Below are 19,054 nucleotides of genomic sequence, written 5' to 3'. Positions count from 1 at the left end.
TGTGTTCGGTCACGGCCCATTCTCGGTTACTTATTCCGTCAGATTTCCGGCCTGCAACGTTTCCAGCAGCCGAGAAGCTCGAAAAGAGAGGCATATACAGAGACGAGAGAAACGGCGAAAGAAACGAAGAATCAACAGAAAAATAGAACGGAAAGAAAATACGTGGAAAGAAAGAAAATCAGAGAAGAGAGCATCGTGTACAGGGTGGCCGAGCCGGCGTCTCCACCGTCGCCTCGACGCGACACGAGTTTCTCTCGTTTCACCGAGCGTGTGTGTATGTCTCTCTCTCGATGAGACGTAGAGAGCGGTTCCGCGCGAGGCGACGGGTGACGCGAGCAGCGCACCTTCGCGACACCCTGTACACGTATAGACGGGTGGAGCGTGTCAATATCACGATACATCGAAAGTCCTCGAAATGGAATTGTTTGAACAGCGGGCGAGCAAGGCGGGACGCCCGCTGAACCGAACAGAAGTATCTCTGTCATCGTATACGGACACAGCTAGTAGAGACGCGATATTTCGATTCGTTCATTTCTTTGTTTTTCTTTTTTCTTTTTTTTTTCGGTTGTCGGTTATAGGTGAATGTATCACTTACGAAAGGATTTTAGGAATCTTGCGTGTAGGAATAGTCGTAATTACTTGGCCCCACAATAGAGTACCGACTCCGAAGAACAGGCACCACATCCATTGTTCTAAAGTGAGAGCTTTCGTGCTGAACGCCATTTTACCATACTGTATGATAATTACCTAGAAAAGAGACATACGGGTCTGTTAAAGGAGACAGGCAGAATAGAATAGTTGTTCACAGTCACCGTGTGCGTATGATTAAGCAGAGGTTGGCCGGAGAAGAGGCTTGCGCGCTTCACCTTTTGTCTTTTTTTTCCATCCGGCTGCGACTCGGTCTCTCTTCTTTCTATTCGGTCAACCTACTGCCCTGCGACCGAGCTACAAATTCGCCGACCGGTTCGTTCGGTTCGTTCGTTCGTGTCTTCCTACAGCTTCGTTCATGCTACTTAGGAATACACCATGGTCAATTCGTTGGAGAATAGACCCCGGTCGAAACGGAATTCGTCGGCGGGACCTGTTGCTGTTCCCGGCGGTCGCGCGTCAAACACGGACTCTCGACGACGCGGAAGTATTTCGCGTTCTCGCGGGCACAGGCTGTGCGAAACGATCTCTAAGAATCACTCACCGCCGAGGACGTGTTAACGATTCTAACCGAGACAAGAGATACGTTAAGCGCGAACGGATGTCGGATATATCCGTGCGTCGACTTGTCGCGGACTACGGAGCACGAGAACACGGTTCGCCGATCGTCGAAGAGAGAGAGAGAGAGAGAGATTCGTCGGGATATTTACCTGCGATAGACACGTGCCAATCCAGATAGAATAAAAGATGGGGTTGGTGAATATTCCTTGGAAGACATTACGCTGACCATGGATCTTTCTGGCGTTGAATTCGTTGAACAGAGTCATCATGACGAACGTGTTGAAGATGACGGTGAAGTGCTGCGTTGGACCACCACCAGCCTGCGCTACCCCTCGGCCAGTTTCGATGTCTAGCATCTTGTCACCTAACGGCGACAGAGATCGATCGGTTTTAGAGGGACGAAACGCTTCGAGGGGCGTCCGCTTCGCCTGGCTCGTCTCTAGGTTCTATACAGGTTATGTTTCAGCGATGACAGTTGAACGTTATATGGGAATAATTAACACATTGCGTACCGGTAACGAGAAATCTCGTTTTTATATACAGACACTTAGCTATGCAACTTTGCTAATTACCACGACATTGAAAAAATATAAAATTTCATTCGAATTGATAATCTATTTAAAATATATTACATAACAATATATCTGAGTTTTTCTATGTACAGTGGTATAAGTTGACCTCAGTGAAAATTGCCATCACAATTCAGTTTCCTGAAAATTAACCGGTACGCGATGCGTTAATAAATAATCAGAGAAAGAGACGAGTCAGGCGGGACGACGACTACAGAATGAAGGTACAGGAATCAGAAGAAGAACAATCACCAACGAAAAGAAGCATAAAAATAACGGACAGCTGATAGACGGCTTGACCAAGGATGTTCTTCATCATTGTCCTGGAGATGAGCGGTTTCGTGCGACCGTACGGTCTGCGGAGGAGGAGATCGGGCGTAGGCAGTTCGGTGGCCAGTGCGAGGGACGCTAACGTGTCCATGATTAAGTTCACCCACAACATCTGCACCGCTTTAAGGGGCGAGTCTTGCACGGCGCACGCCCCGATAAAAGCAACTATAACAGCGACGACGTTCACCGTCAGCTGAAACTGCAAGAACTTCGCTATACTATCGTAGACGTTTCTACCCCACATAACCGCCTTCACGATCGAGGAGAAATTATCGTCCGTTAAAATGATATCGGAAGCTTCCTTGGCGACGTCGGTGCCGGCGATGCCCATCGCGAAACCGACGTCCGCCTTCTTCAGCGCGGGTCCGTCGTTGGTACCGTCGCCGGTGACGGCGACCACCTCCCGGCTCACGGTCGCTTTACTGTCGATTATCCCTTTGACCAGTGTGTACTTGTCCGTGGGCGACGATCTGGCCAGCACCCTCAGCTTCGGCCACACTTTGTCCAACAGGTGTTGCTGCACCTCCCCGTTGCTGTCCCTGATCCTCCTGTTGAAGTCCTTCCCCTCGAGGATCAGGAAGTCCTCGTTCGGCTTCAGGATCCCGCACTTCAGGGCGATCGACCTCGCCGTGTTTATGTTGTCGCCCGTCACCATCCTGACGGTGATGCCGGCCTTCTGACACTTCCGGATCGCGTCCGGCACCTCGGGCCGCACCGGGTCCTCGATGCCGACGATGCACAGACACGTCAGGTTGTTCACCGTATTCTCCTCGTCGTCCCAATTCGGATCGTTGTCGATGTGAACTTGATTGATCTCTGCCTTGCCAGGAACGAAGTCGCGGTAAGCAATGGAGATGGTACGAAGCCCGTCGCACGCCATTGGCTCGATTACGTTCTTTACCAGACGCTCCTGCATCTCTTTGGTAAATTTCTCCAAATGACCTTCGCGACCATATATAAAGGCACATCTGCAACCACCAGGAGAAACACGTTTCTAACCACCTTTCATCGGGCTCTAATAAATTCAACGGAACACATTCAACATTCTCTCAACTGTTATATAGAGTCGATCATAAGTTGAATCAAGCAACAAGGATTTCAATTGTTATATCCTTAACATAGGACATCGAACGAAAAGTAACTTTTTTTTTACTCAATTATTTCTATCGGATCTACAACACCTTGCTGCATGATTCACATTCGTGATTCGGTAATAAAGCTAGCGTACTTCTTCATGATGATCTCGGAAGCGCCCTTGGTGAAGAGCCTATATCCACCGTCTTTTCTCGGTATAACAGTGGACATGCTCTTCCTAACGCTATTGAACGTGTACACCCGCGTGAAGGTTTCCTCCGGTTGATCGTCCCGTACCGTTTGATAGTTCATGCCCAGGGCTACTACGAATCCAAGTAAGGCACATTCGGTTTTATTGCCGACCTGAAGCGGCAACTCTGTAGGGTCTTGCGCGGGCATTATTCTGGATGTGTACGCCGAATTCACGGAGATCGCTTGGACGATCAGGTTTCCGATGTGACTCGGAATATCCGAGAACTTCGGGATCGTTTTGCTCATCTTCTCGCATATGTACGACTGGACGACGGTCATCCGGTTGGTTGTCAGGGTGCCAGTCTTGTCTGAACAGATCGCCGTTGCGTTGCCCATCGTTTCGCAGGCGTCCAAGTGACGCACCAGGTTGTTGTCTTTCATCATTTTCTACAAACGACCAAACATCATTAGAAAACTACTCAACTCGCTCTTCTAGACAACGCTTCGGGGCTACCATATGGTTCTCAACGTTTCTTCGTACCGTTCAAACCAATCTGTACAGTTAACCACGCAAATTTAACCAGTATTACAAAATCAATGAAATTCATTATTCATTCGACGCTCGACTGACGGTCATTTACTGTACAGTTTGCTCTATCGTTTAAGAAACCAACACAGTCGTTCAGTTAGATCTTGGAAATGACAAGTTTAACCCTTCGCACTCCACAAGTTTCTCACTGGAAATATTCAATGTTTTCCAATGAGATACAGACGACATTTTCTTAGATCGAATTAAGAAATCTCACATGCATCGAGGAAGAGAACTATTTTCTTTCAATATTTCATTTGATGCATTGTACAAAGTTTAATATTAAATATCAGAGTTTACAGTTTCGCTGTGTCAAATTGGTGACTTAGAGGCGCCTCTCTGGAGTGCAAAGGGTTAACGGTACACAATTATACAATATCGGCATCACTGCATCAATGAAAATCTTTGCAAGTTTTCTCTGTTCGAGGTTCAACGTGTCCATCGATCCTCCCATCAGCTGCAGATGACAGTTACCTTAACGGAATAAGCGAGAGACAACGTGACTGCTAGAGGAAGACCTTCGGGAACGGCGACTACCAGTACTGTCACACCAATGATCAAATGCCGCACCAGATCACCGGCGTACGTATTCTTCCAAGGTTTCCCCTCTATAACGAACGTCGTCACGCAGAACTGAATGACGAGAATGACAACGGTAAGCACTGCTATGGTCGAGCCGGCATAACCGATTTGTATGGCGAGTTTAGTTAGCTTGGCTTGGAGAACGCTCTTCTCTTTCTTCGTTTCACCACCTCCGCCGCCGCCGCCGCTGGCAGGCTGGTGATTCTCTCCGGACTCCGGTTTCCCTCCTCCGCTGCTCACGTGGCTGTTCCCGGTGATCTCAGCGGCTTCGTCTCCTTCGTTTGGAACATACACGGGACATGCATCAGATCATCATCTTCCGGGGCAACGGTCTGCCTTCGAGTTCGATGCCTGCTCGCGTTCGCCGGATTCTCTCTTGAAACGAGCGAAACTTCCGTTTCTACGGCTCGCGGAAAATCATTCTGAACGGACAGTTTAACCCTTTGTCTGCCACGTAAACATCTAAACTACCGTGTAAAACAGTTTTCTTCGCTAACCAGAAACTGAGAAATTATTCTTCTGAATAATTGCTCCGATATCTTTCTTACGTTTCATGCATCCAACGAAATTCGGTTCGTTCGGTACATCGTCGAAAGAATCAATGTCCAAGTTTCTGTAAAAAATGTCACCCGAATTCAGATGACGTGGCAGTCAAAGTGTTAACCGTTTGAGTGCCGAGGAGCGAGCGCTTTTCTCGCGTTGTGCCAAAATTGCGGAGAGCCAATAATTTTCTTACTATGTTCTTCGAGAAGGGAATCGAAGTAAATTCATTTGAATAAACGTTATTTCTTCATATTTGTTGTAATAACAATATTTGTGATCTCATTAGATAACTACTCTTATCAATTCCTTTGCGTACACACTCAATCGCTTCCGCATTTCTGGTAAATATCCACAATTGTTTAGCATCCAAACGGTTAATCGGATGTTTTCTGTGTCGTCGACACGTTAAGCGTCATGTCGATCACCAACGACGTTCCCGAGTGACTTGGCAACCCCTTGTTGTACAATGACGATTAGGACTCGAAAAGAATTTCAAGGAATTCAACGAAACTCAATGTTGTTCGTTCTCCACCGATCGAAGCAATGTTATCATCAATGTATCGTCTTCGAATGAAATTTTTATTTGGAATGGAAAATGCTTCTCTTGCAAACTGTTGGTAGCAAAACGGTACACGAGCTCAGCGGTGAAAGTAAATAATATGGCAAGGGGTTGACAACGTGACCAAGCTGATTGGGAATAATTAACCTCTTAGGCACGGCTGAATTTTGCGCGGGGCTGTTTCTCTGTACGGACAATGCTGTTTTCCACGCGAGTACATTGGAACGAAGTCTTTGATGATTAAATTATAATTTTTCTGAAAAATATGATACACATAATTTAACTTTAACAATTTACTGTAATAATTAGTAATACAATTGGGTATGATCTATCATATATTGGTAGCGACGGAGCCACTACAGTGGCGCGTCGTGCCTAAGAGATTAATAATCGTTCCTGCTTTCGTTCGCCACAGAAGAATAATTCTTTAGGGGAAAGGGTCAAGGTTTTCGTGGCGCTTGACGTGTTGATCGTCGCGTCGATTATTGATACGGACCGGTTGCCCGAGGAGAGCAGGAATCGAACGTTCGTTCGACGCTTACGGCTATATTACACTTACACCTTCTAATTTCTACTGCGATACTGGCGACTAGGATTACGTGTAATCCGGTAGTCTCAGTATCCGAGAGAAAGGAACGATAGAAGAACAGTGAATGGTATAATAATAAGTGGCGAAAGAGAATAATAATAACGAGGAAGTGTGAGTGAAAAAGCGTAACCATTACCATCGTACGTAAATGAAACATAGACGTGGAGAAACGATGGAAGTAAAGAGACCATATTCTGCTGCAATGCGAAAGGACAGAAGCTCGTACAGAATCAAGGTGGCAGAGCTAAAGTAGAGTATTACAAATGCAGAAACCATCGCTTTCAAGAAACATTCAGAGATAATGGGTAGAAGAAGGTACAGAGAAGCACGGATGAAACGATTCTTTTCTTTTTTTTCTCTACCTTGTCACGGACACACGGTTTCCCTCGCGACACAGATCAATGGTAAAATCAAAATAATCGCTCCGAATCGACCGAATATATTCTCTCGACAGGCCATAGAGTGTGCAGTGATAAAAAAAAAAACGGAAAAAAGAGTAGACAGAGCGAGAAGTCAACGGTAAAACAAAATGAAAATAGTATCCCCCGGTTACGGCGAAAAAAGAAATTCTTGTTTGTTCTCGCCGAGTGACGCGGTGTTACCCGTTTTCCTTGGAAAGGAAAGAGAAACGGTAACGAGACGAGAAAAATCGAAAAGGAAACGAAATAAAAAAGAAAAAAGAAAGAAAAAAGATCAGAAAATCAAATACGCGGGCGTGCTTATCGAACGTACAAGTACACGCTGAACACCGAGAAAAAAAAACGATGAACAGTAATAATTTAATGATAGTGCTTTTTATTCACCTGTTAATGACTTCTTCTTCCGCTGCTTCTTAGCCTCTAGATAAAAAAACGCATGCAAAACAAAATTGATTAGCAATCTATCTAAAAATGTAATATGCCAGGAGTAAGTTACGCCATATTCGTAATTTAATAATTTCTCGTACAAATATCTCAATGCCATTGTATCTTGTAATCAGGTCATTTGTGGGGCTTAGCTTAATTCTAAAAAGGTGGACAGCCCAGAAGGTTGTAATAGAATCTAGTCATTCGGGAACAAAGCGTCGACTTTGTTGTTACTATGTTAATTACTTTCTCTGGACAACGATCGTTTTAATGAGGCATGTGCGCAAACAAACAAAAAGTAAATCACTCTGCGTCGTTTAACAGGCCTTCCAGGTTGTGCAACGATAAAAGACATACACAACATAAATCACGAGAAAGCACTCCTAATCATTGACTATTCGTTACTTTCTTTCTTTCTTTCTTTCTTTCTTTCTTTTAGTGCAGCAAGGTCGATTTTCACCGCTCGAATATGCTCTACGATGATAACAGCTTTCCACAGCTTTCTTGGTTCAATTGATAGCAAAAATCGATCTTTGAAAAAGAAACAAAAAGAATGAAAAGAAAAATTAACAAATGAAAGCTACTCCGAGAAGTCGTTTAATAAAGATCTTTTGTATGCGACATGTAGGACAGGAAAAACATTAACAATAAAATGCATTTTAAGTGTGAGTGTAGCGTGCCATGTACATACGTGAAATACTTAACCATCTCTTTCAACGTTAGACTCGAAATTTCATTCGTAGAATATATGTGAAGAAGGAATGTAAACGTTTGAACAAATGAATTATTAATTGCTTCCGTTTCAAGTGTAGAGGCTAGTAGTTTTCTTTTCTGCTATCTTCGAATGTTAATCAGTTAAATAGTAAATTGTTTAAGAGTGCCAGAAACGCATGCCAAAGAAACGTAAAAAAGGTAACGAGTAAGTGTCTAGAACTAAATTCATAGGAGAATGTTTTCACACCAATTCAAAATAAATTCCATGCTCTGACTGTTGTTCCTCTACGATTGCATTTGTACTGTGTCATGCGAAACTTTTGCATTGCTTACACTATACTACTCTTCGGAAACTCCTTATTGCTCGATAAATAATTAAAATTGTCTAGTTGTGACTCGTTTGCTTCGTATACTCTACGATAGGGAAGTGGCAGATGGAAAGATCTTTAAAATATCGTTAGCACTGTCATTCTCAAAACAATTCCATTAAAATAGAAATAATATATATATATACGCCTGTACGAAATGCTACATTGCTACTTGGAATATATCCCCAAAATTGAAAAAACTATTAAAGATAACAATTACTGTTCAACGAAATTATCTTTACATACCTTTCTTCATTTTCTTGATTTCTTGCTCTTGATGATCAACGGCAGCACCCAACAAAGTAAAGATAATACCAGCCTGTGAATTAACGCCTACCGCGGTTACTAACATTTTTCCAGAGCCCTCCATTACGTGAGTACCTGTAAGACAAAGAAAAAGAACAAGTGAACATTAATAGAAATAAAGAAATTCGAGTAATCGATCATTTTTCATCGAAATAGACTGCCCCCCGATGCTTACCAGAGAGTACCATCGGATCGAACGATTCTCCTTTTTTAACATGGTCCGATTCTCCGGTTAAACTAGATTCATCCACTTTCAGATCGTTACTTTGTATAAGGATACCGTCTGCTGGCAGCAAGTCTCCATACTTTATCTAAACGATAGATTGTCGAGTTTGAGGAAGGCCGTGAAAACAGAATTATTTAAATTACAGAAATGTATTATCATCGAAAGTTAACGTCCACGTACCTGACATATGTCACCAACAACAATATCTGACACAGATATCTGTTTCACCTCCCCTTGCCGAATAACAGAGAATTTATGTTCCCCTTCTATTCGACTTTGGAGGCCTCTAAATTGTCTTTCCTTCGAATAATCATTGAAAGCTGTTACTAATACCACCACAATCACAGAAATCAATATAGCAAGTCCTTCTATCCAACCATACTTTGCTTCATCCTCATCGATTGAAGCTGAAAATTGATGGACGTTCCATTTTACTTTCGCTTTCCTCGAAATAACGATAAAATGCAAATTTTTCCGTTACAAGTAGCCATGTGATTATGAATCAGCTCTCCGCACGTGTGTATACGATTTACTTATCAAACCATTATGTAATACTATATTATGAAATGTGAAATCCACAATTTAATCAGATATATTATCAACGCTACTCAATAACTACATGAAATTTAAACACGATGTGCCATTATTCATTATCCATTGATTAAGGAGTATCAGTGAAAGATATGATTGTACATATCAGTATTCACACTTACGTGTTTCCTCTTCGTCTGCTGGCTGATAAAAGCTAAGACCTAACGAAACCAATGCTGCTACTTCCAAGATGATTAACGTAACATCTTGCAAAGCCTCCCACACTAACTGTAGAAACGTTTTTGGTGGTTTTGGAGGTATTAGATTCGAACCAAATGTGTCTCGTCTATGTTGGATATCCGCTGCTGATCCACTGAGACCTGTACACAATAAATTAAGGTAAAATTGTTTTCCGTAAACTCTGTTTCCAGAATGAAAAGATCACCGGAGAAGAGAATAATCCGTTAATCCTTACCTTCACTGGGTGAAGTATATAGTTTTTTACAAATCTCCTGCACACCACCATAGCTATTGATTTTATTGACACCTTCACGTCCTCGGAGCTCCATAAGCTCACGAAGTTGCTTAAGACTGATACCATATTGGGCCGGTCGGCCATCTATTGTTGCCATTTCGCCTCGTCCACCAAGGTTGGCCTAAGCCAACTCTACTGTGCTTCTTAAAGTTAGCAGCTCCTATTATTCTCTGGTGTCACTGACACCACTGGTCTCCAGGAAATTGGAGGGCCGACAACTGTAACAGAAACACAAACGTCTCTAACATTTCTCGCACATTCGAAACATATCCCCACGTTAAACATCTCTTCGCCAAGACCGTAGAAACACAAACAGGGTGATTAGCATATAATAAACTGATCCGAATCACTGCGACAAATACGAGCAACTACACGCATAGGTGTGCCACACTCCGCTACAATGATATTCCATAGACCTTCTCCGGAAAGTCTCCCTCGTTGGAACCAGTCACAAATACAGACACAAATCATCCAATGGCCCGATCGATGCCCAACGCTATCAGCAAAATAATCTACCCCGAAAATGCTCAAAACGTGAAACTATTTTAGAAAACACAGACGTCTCTCGGCATCTGTTACGATCCACCGTTCACAGTCTCCCAACACACAATCCTAACCAATTGGCTCGCGCGACCATGAAGGTTACGAATCGCTCGAACGTGCCAGCAGCAACGACGGGACTTTAAATCTGTCCCGATCGAGGAGGGACATTTCAGTGGCCGACACAGGCGACTTCCGGAGACACACAACAGGGAAATTCGTGTCGATGAACCCGAGACACGTATCGACTGGCCAGGGGCGAGGAACAGGTAGTAGGGCGAGAGCAAGATCACCGTCGGTGTCTGGGAATGCGGCGACAGAGAGACTGGCTGTCACTGAACGCCGATGCTATTTTGAGGTTATGTGGCGGCCGTCGAGGCGATGGTCGGCCGTAGTCGGTGTCCAGGCCGCGGCGAGGCTCTCGGCCTCGCGATCACTTCCGAAATTCTGTCACGACGGGAAAGAATAACGGGACCGGGGCGATTTAGACGGGCGGCATCATCGATATCCGATCTAAAAATAACACTGACCGCGCGGACGGAGACGGAACGACGGAACACAGAGCGAGATAGAGTGGGCGACCGAGAGAGGCCGGACACCGCGGAGAAAGACAAAGACAGAGAGGGGGGAGAGGGAGAGACAGAGAGAGAGAGAGAGAGATAGAGAGAGAGAGAGAGAGAGAGAGAGAGAGAGAGAGAGAGAGGGAGAGAGGGAGAGAGGGAGAGAGAGAGAGAGAGAGAGAGGGAGGGAGGGAGGGAGATAGAGGGAGGGAGGGAGAGAGAGAGAGGGGGAGGGAGGGAGAGAGAGAGAGAGAGAATATGTGTGATCCGTTTACCTTTCTGGTGACAGTGTACGCGTTAACGCGAACAGCGGACCGCGAATTCACATGCAAACCGATCTCACTCTTCACTGGTACGGGCCCTCGAGCTTCATTCTTCCCTGTCGATCCCGCGGAACGTGGAAAACCGATTCGCCGACCGCGCGATCCAGTAGCAGTGAACCTGTGGTCACCACGGAAAGGCGTGTTAAGTGAAATAAGCCATTAACAAAGCGGTAATCGATTCGTGTTGCCCTCTAGCCGCTCGCACGCGTACTGCGCCAAGTTCACTATTTTCCTTCGGTCTCTCCGCCAATCCCCAGTGCCGGACGAAACAACATGCCCGGACGGGGGTACCCGACTAGAATCTCTCGGTGAATAATATCCCAGATAAAGAATTATCTCCCAGAGAAAGCAATCTCCTCCCGTTTACTCATCCCGATACGAAAAATCTCTTCCCCGTCGGATATTCCTCGCGACGTTCCTAACCCCCCTGACACGATACTTCCAACCCTTCGCACTCAGTGTTTCTCAGTCGAAATGAACATTCCTCGAACGCGATATTCCTAACTCGAACGATCACGAGTATCGAGCAAAGCTATTCCGATATCCTGTCTACAAAATTCGATATTAACGCCGAACGAACAACGAAACTACAAGCGGAAGTGTGATTAAATAACAGAAAGAAAAAACCCAAGATCCCTCGTAACGATCTACCGTCATTCCTACGCGTATCGCTAGCAGAATTCGGCTCCTCCGAAGGCCACCGAGGAAACGAACGTCCGAGTACGAAACGCTGTCACCGAATTCGCGTGACGTCGAGTGCCGGATTCGATTTTACGCGTCGAACAACGGAGAGTCTGCTCGAGCGAACGGTTAGAGTACTCCTCGTAAAAATGACTCGACCGAGGACGAGGGAGGCGGGGATTCGATCGGCGGCCGGTGGACGCGTCCTGGCACCGAGGGACCACGTACGTTTCGCAATGGCTGATCTACGGCACCGTGGTGGAACGTGGAATGCGAGACCGACGCGGCGCGACGCGACGCATCGCACTCGAGCTCTCGCGGACGACTGGCGGCCGATCTCGCGCGATTTTCACTCGGAAAGTTCAACCTGATTCATTCATCGGGTTTACGTAATTTTTACTCACAACTCTATTTTCATCCTATTACAAGGCAGCAGCCGGTTGAACAACTGGTTTTCTCGCGTGTCGCGTGTTCGTTTCTGCGACACGAGCACACACTATCACCACGCACACACACAGCCACGTATACACAGAGAGAGAGAGAGAGAGAGAGAGAGAGAGAGAGAGAGAGAGAGAGAGAGAGAGAGAGAGAGAGAGAGACGACGCGATTCGCGCGGTGATCTAAGCCGGCCCAGGGTGATCGCGCGGATCCCTTCAATGAATTAATTACCGTCCGGCCGGCCGGACGGTTAGCTAATTTGTTGGAAGAAATTACATCACGCCAGCGTTATTCCTGTTCCTCGAATTACCAGCGTTCACGTGTGTGTCCCCGTCCTGTTTCCGGCCGGCCGACGAAATAGGTTATGTCGATCGACCCGAGAACTCGGCCGTCTCGATCGCGCGCGCGGTCGATCCAGGGCTGAATCGAGTCGAGCGATACGGCAATTAGGGCGGGAACGGGCAGTTCGTTATTTTATCGACACTCTCGCGGCCGTTTGAAATCGATTGCGACTACCTTTTCCGTTATCCTCGATCGGACGAGGTCGATTAACCCTTTGCACTCGACAATATTTTTCATTAAAAGTATTCATTACTTTCCGACTAAATATTAACGATGTTTCTCGCAACTAACACAATTGATTATCTGCTATAAACTAAGGGACAGAACTATTTTACTTGGATGTTTTATGTGTTGATACATTACACAAGGTTTAATATTGAATTGAAAATTTTCTAAGTTTGCTGCGTCGAATTAATTAATTTGCGAACGAAGATTCCTCGAAATGTACAAAATATTCAACAGAAGCTAAATTATATATCGATTACTTAAATGATAGGAGAAACAGAAATTATGCGCTGATCTCTTGGTGTTCGAGTAATTAAATTAGTTGTCTGCGACTTAATCTTCGAAACATGAAATGAAACGAGATGAAAAAGCGAGATGAAAGGTTCAGGTTTGGAAAACTAAGTCGCCGGCAAATCATCTAATTAGTCGAACGGCAAGAGACCAGTACGTAGTTTTCTTCTTTCTATTAATTAAGCGAATGATATACAATTTAGCTTCGTATGTTAACCCTTTGCGGACGAAGACTCTTTAAAGTACACAAAGCTTGCAACACGCAAAGCTAAATTATACATCGAATGCTTGAACAATAGTAAAAAACGGGACTACACACTGATCGCTTGCTATTCAAGTAATTAAGTCATTCGTTTGCAACGTGGTATACCAAATATGAACATTTCATCTGACCGAAACGTCCGCGTTCGTTCGCAAAGGGTTAAAGGTTTCCTACGATTCGAAGAGTCTTCGTCCGCAAAGTGTTAACTCTTTGAACTCTGTAGGCTCCAATATTGCACCAGGAATGATATTAGATATTTCAATGAATCTTAAAGAAACTGTCCTACAATTATTCAATTTCTCACACATCCAAATTTTCCACTAAGAAGGAAAATCAAAGATCTAAGAAATGTTATAGCATTTCTCATTTTTGCTAGGGATACTACAAAAATTAGTCGCAGCTGACGATAGATTACAAAACCATCTGGAGTGCTAAGGGTTAAAACGTTCGCCACGAGTTCGACGCGTGATTGCGAGGCAAGGGGTGAAGGCACGCGTGTTTCGTAATCTCGATTACATTTTGTTCAACTCAACGAGGGATCTATTCAGAAAATAAGGGGAACAATGGTATTTGATTTCCACATTTCACGTATCGACAGATTACCATTTAACTCAATGTTAAATACGAAATTTTCCTTAAAATATGCCTAGTGACAAACTTCCGAGTGCTAAGGGTTGAAACGTTGGCCACAAGTCCGACGCGTTATTGCGAGGCAAGGGGTGAAGGCACGCGTGTTTCGTAATCTCGATTACGTTGTCGAGAGCGTCGGGTCCTCGAGCTAAAAGGAATTGTTTCGTAAAACGATCAGAGGCCATTTCCTTGGCCGCGTGGATACGCGAGATATTTCCTGTTCTATATTTCGGTCCGTGGAGGAGGTATACACGCGCGCGGCGTTCGATATCGTTGATTGAGCTGAAGAGCCGAGCCCTCCCTCCCTCCCACCCAGCAGCCCCCGTGCGGCAGTCGATACGAGGGCAAACAGAGCGGCAAAGTAAGAGGGACGGAGAGAATCCTTTCGCCGCGTCCGATTCCCAACTATTTTCGTATTCCCGTATTTTCACGCGGATTCCCCTCTATTGTTTTACAATGGTTCTCGAACAATCGTCGCCGGGGATCGAGGAGGAATTCTTGATATCGACTGGCTCGCGCGACCCGTCCAACCTTTTTATCGTTAAACACTCGACGCCCCTGAGAGGAGCTCGTTCAAAGAGCTCGCCGAACGCGGATTTTCGTCGTCGAGACGCGAGAACGATAATCGAGATCGAATTAATCGCGACAGACGATTTCCGTTTGAAACTTTCACGCGAGGCAGAGCTTACGCTCGAGTTTTACCCTTTACGGACGAACGTGGACATCTTGGCGAGACGAGATGCTCGTATTTGGAATACCACGTTGCGGACGAATGATTTAACCCTTTGCACTCGAGGGGTGACTCTCAGTTCAATTGAATTCGACAAATTTAGAACGGCGAATTAACAATTAAATTAACGTACGAGTTCGTAGAACGAAATAAATTGTAAAAGATATAACATTCAATCATTCGATCGGATTGCATTGTTATTGTTGTGTTCTTCGAATAATCATAGTTTAACCCTTTGCACTCGAGAGGTGACCCTCAGTCACTTGATTCGATGCAACAGAACTACGAAGTTGAATATTTAATATTTCAAATGAAACTTCGCATTATTACGTGAAATGTTGAAATAAAACACCTCTGTTGCTTAATTTATCTATGAATTATCGTTAAATTAGTTCTAAACAATATCACCTATATCTCGGCAAAAAGTGTTGAATATTTCCATTCAGAAACTTTTGAGTGCAGAGGGTTAATTACTTGGTTAAGCGTTCGAGGTGCAATTTAGTTTCATATGTTGCCAGCTTTGTGTACTTTAACCCTTTGCACTCCAGAAGTTTTCTATTGGAAACACTCCACATTTTCTAATGAGACGTCAACGACATTCTTTCACGCCGAGTCGACAAGGAATCGCACATAAATTATGCAACTGAACTATTTCCTTTCAATATTTCACGTATCGATGCACCGTACAAAGTTTAATATTAAATATCAAACTCAATAATTTTGTTGTATCGAATCGAATGGCGACTGAGGGGCGTCTACAGAGTGCAAAGGGTTAAAGAATCTTCGTCGACAAAGGGTTAATTCGCGAATTCGGAGTTGATCAAGATTTTTCGGTAAATTACGGAGAGTTTCGTGCGCCGTTCGTTGACCCCGTTTTTTTGTTCGTTTCGAAGTGTTAATCGGACAGGGCTCGGAAAGAAATCGAGTAATCCCCCTTCCTCGACGGCTGTGTAGGTTGGATGCGTGCGGAGTTGTTGACCAGGGGAAGGCTTCCTTAATTAGAAGCTGATTCGATGGGAAGACTAACTACTGCCTTACTAAGCGCAAAGGTGGTAACTGCCCTTATTTTACATTTCATTCAGCCTTCGCACGAGACGCGATCATTCTTCGATCGGTTCGCGCGTCGAGAGGCTTTCGTGTTATATTACATTACGATACATTACATTACATTGCATTACGCTACACGATATTATCCCTTTGCACTCGAAACTTTTTCTCATCGGTATTACCAGCAATTCCAAGCAATTCCAAGCAATTTCAACCCTTTGCACTCCACAGGTTTTTCATTAGAAATATTCAACACTTTTTAATGAAACACCAACGACATTCTTTCAAATTGACTTAACGAGAAATCGTACATAAATTAAAGAAAGAGGCTGTTTTATTTTAATATTTTTTTAAATGTTTTTTTTCCCAGCATAACGCTGCGTTCACCTCGACGAACGATCATCGAGGCAACCGTAAAGCTCGCGTTCACACGAGGAACGAAGGATCCTTTGACGACTTCTCGTTTCTTCTCCGGAGAACCGGCAGTTCCGCGAGAGAGAGATAATCGCCGGGGATTCCCGCGAGTAAATCATTCCCCACGTTAATATTGTTTATTGTGCTCCTTGACGTCACGAGATCGCGCGAAAATCACTCGACCGTTATCGAACGTCCGCGAATCACGAGAAGATCGCTCGCGGTCGCGTGTTAACGCGGCCGTTGGAAACGTGACACACCTGCCTCGCGTAAATTGAATCGGCCGAGAGATCGGGTGTCGTCTCGATTTCATCGATCGGATTGAAAATGAGAATCTTGACCAGTTAATTTAGTTGGAAGAATCAAAAAACGGAGCGTGTACTCGTCGAACGCAGGAAATGTTATAGCATTTCTCATTTTCGCTAGGAATACTATGAGAATTAGTTGCAGTTGCAGTCGTCACGAGTCGCGTGATCGTAAGGCAAAGGGTTGAAACGGAGGAAAGAAGGGGACAGTCGAAGCTTCCTCGGCTGCTCAACGATCGAATCGTCATCGTTGCCACGAGCGAGACACATTCGCGAGATCGATGGAAAAATAATCGGGCCTCTCGTCTCGAGCAGCCACCGATCGAGATTGCGATCGTGTCCATTAGCTGCCGGCTGATTTGTCGCGGTGGCTCGATTAACGGAGGTGTGTAAACGACAGATAGCGCCGAATCGATCACTCCTCGATCGTTATCGGATATACAATACCGGTTCGAACGGGATCGATCTTATCCGCCTGTTTTCTCTCGAGATTCGGATCGGCTTTACCGTACGTTTCGAGAAATTCGCGTCGAATTTCCAGCAGATTCAGCTGAACGATACACCGATTGCTTAATTAATAGGAAAAAAGGGAACTAGATAATTCTATCACTCGTTCGCGACTCAGTCTTCCAAATACAATTTCATCTCGCTGGAATGTCGACGTTCGATCGAGTTGAACCGTTGCGCTCCAAAGTTCTCGATGAGACGACGTTCAACGAAACTTACAGATCGATCACACGCGAATCGAGAAGAATACGTGAACACTAGAACAACTGAGCACTTGATACGATTAATATGTAACTGTTAGAAAAATTGTAACGATAGATTATTATTAGTTTCTTCAGACATTCATTATAGCATTCAAGTGCAACTATTTATTTTCAAGATCATTTCGAACATTACATGCTTTTAAGGTATCAATAATTGCGAAACGAACAGTTTGAAACCAGTCATTTTGACTAGCACGTAGTTCTAGTGTTAACGTTAACGATCGATCAGGGAAAAGGCCAGATTTCCGGACGTCGATCGACAATGAAAGAGGAATATTTCATTTGTATTCAAGAGAAGTCAATAACGCTTCTTCTGGATGAATCGGTGGATCGAGAGCACGATGATCGACGAACAGATAGGAAAATAAATAAATGAATCGAAGCTGATCGCGCACGGGAAACGCAACGAGCGAGTTAATCCCGAAAATTCATCCCGAAACTGAACCGTTTCCGGCTCTCCCATGTCTCTCGCGTCGAAAATGAGAATGTTCGTGGCTGTCGAGCCGAGAGAGCACGAGCGGCGAGGGGACAACACCGGTGAATGGGTTTCAATGGGTTTCGATGGGTTTGTAAGGTCCTCTCGTTGGGAATCTCGCGTGTTTCGCGTCCGTTCGGGAACTTGAGCGTTGCGTTAACCCCTTCGCGCTCGAGATGCAACCGACAACGGGAACAATCGACCACGGGAATTCATAAAACTATGGAACTTCGCGTGTAAGTTCACGTGAATCGAGCTTAACCCTTTGCATTCGGAAGTATTTCGTTAGAAATACTTAACATGTTCCAATTAGACACAGACGACCTTTTTTCAAATTAACTCAAAGTGAAATCGCAAGTGAATCGAGAAACAAAGCTTTTATATCCCATTATTTCACACGTCAATGCATTATACATAGTTCAACGTTGAATATCAAATTTTAGTTTTTCTACATCAAATCAAGTGGTGACTGAGAGTCACTTCTCGAGTGCAAAGGGTTAATAGATTGCGATTTTTGTTTGCGAGATTTCGAAGTGTATTTCTAAACATACAGCTTTCTATTCTTTCCACGTGAAAGCGAACGGTTTCGAGTCGCTTTTCCTTCGCAGAATGGTCCGCGCGATACGTGTATTCCGTTTGTTCGATAATTTTCACCGAATAGAATCTCCGTCTCGAAGAGCTCCGCTCGAGATCCCCGTACAAAAAGCGAGACGAGCCCGAAAACATGGCGGCTGGAGTCCGCGCCATAGGTTGCGCCCCGGCCGATCAATATGGCGCCGACGCTGGGGAGCCGATTTTACGAATTCTTCCCGGACACCGCGAGTTTTACGAGTTCTTGCCCCAGATACCGCGACTTTACTCTTTTTCTCTCCGTCGTCTGTCGGCTTCTTTGTTTCGTCGGTGACGATCGCGATTCTCGTCGGTCGGAATAAGAACGAAGCCGACCGAGAGAACCGACGAGTCGCGGTTCGTGTAGGATTAACCCTTCGCAATCGAGTGGTGACTCTAAGTCACCGAATCATTTGACACAGCGAAACTGTAAACTATGATGTTTAATATTAAATCGCGAAACGTCGCTTTCCAACAAAACCAACGCATTATTCGAAACGATCTCGCGCAGTTACTCGGGATAGCTAATTACCTCGTTGCCCTACGGTTCGTTTCTACGATAGAAACATCCGCTTCACGGTTAACAAATAAATTATATAAATAAACACTCGACTCCGCGAGAGTCGGTTGAAAATTCGCGTCGCGATATTC

The 19,054-nt window shown here is 44.7% G+C and overlaps 1 protein-coding gene across 22 annotated transcripts in view; it reads right to left on the bottom strand.

The window, feature by feature from the left end:
- PMCA (plasma membrane calcium-transporting ATPase 3) overlaps nt 1-19,054 on the bottom strand; it is a 111,600-nt gene that overhangs the window by 51,436 nt on the left and 41,110 nt on the right. For 7 of the 22 annotated variants that reach the window (XR_012997930.1, XM_076364395.1, XM_076364394.1 and 4 more), the window contains exons 1-13: nt 12,094-12,192; nt 11,137-11,302; nt 9,702-9,979; nt 9,409-9,606; nt 8,876-9,102; nt 8,645-8,780; nt 8,410-8,544; nt 7,040-7,075; nt 4,438-4,820; nt 3,337-3,821; nt 2,031-3,076; nt 1,359-1,573; nt 596-747 (exon numbers count right to left, since the gene is read on the bottom strand). Coding sequence is in view for 21 of the 22 variants with exons in the window: in XM_076364395.1 (XP_076220510.1) it covers nt 596-747; nt 1,359-1,573; nt 2,031-3,076; nt 3,337-3,821; nt 4,438-4,820; nt 7,040-7,075; nt 8,410-8,544; nt 8,645-8,780; nt 8,876-9,102; nt 9,409-9,606; nt 9,702-9,858 (3,170 nt within the window). In the remaining variant the exon portion in view is untranslated. The other 15 variants (XM_076364379.1, XM_076364378.1, XM_076364381.1 and 12 more) reach the window with 9 other exon arrangements.

This window comes from Nomia melanderi, chromosome 2 (genome assembly GCF_051020985.1).
Source record: "Nomia melanderi isolate GNS246 chromosome 2, iyNomMela1, whole genome shotgun sequence".
NCBI lineage: Eukaryota > Metazoa > Arthropoda > Insecta > Hymenoptera > Halictidae > Nomia > Nomia melanderi.
The sequence above is the reverse complement of the archived record's forward strand: the minus strand, read 5'-3'. Positions and strand labels throughout refer to the sequence as shown.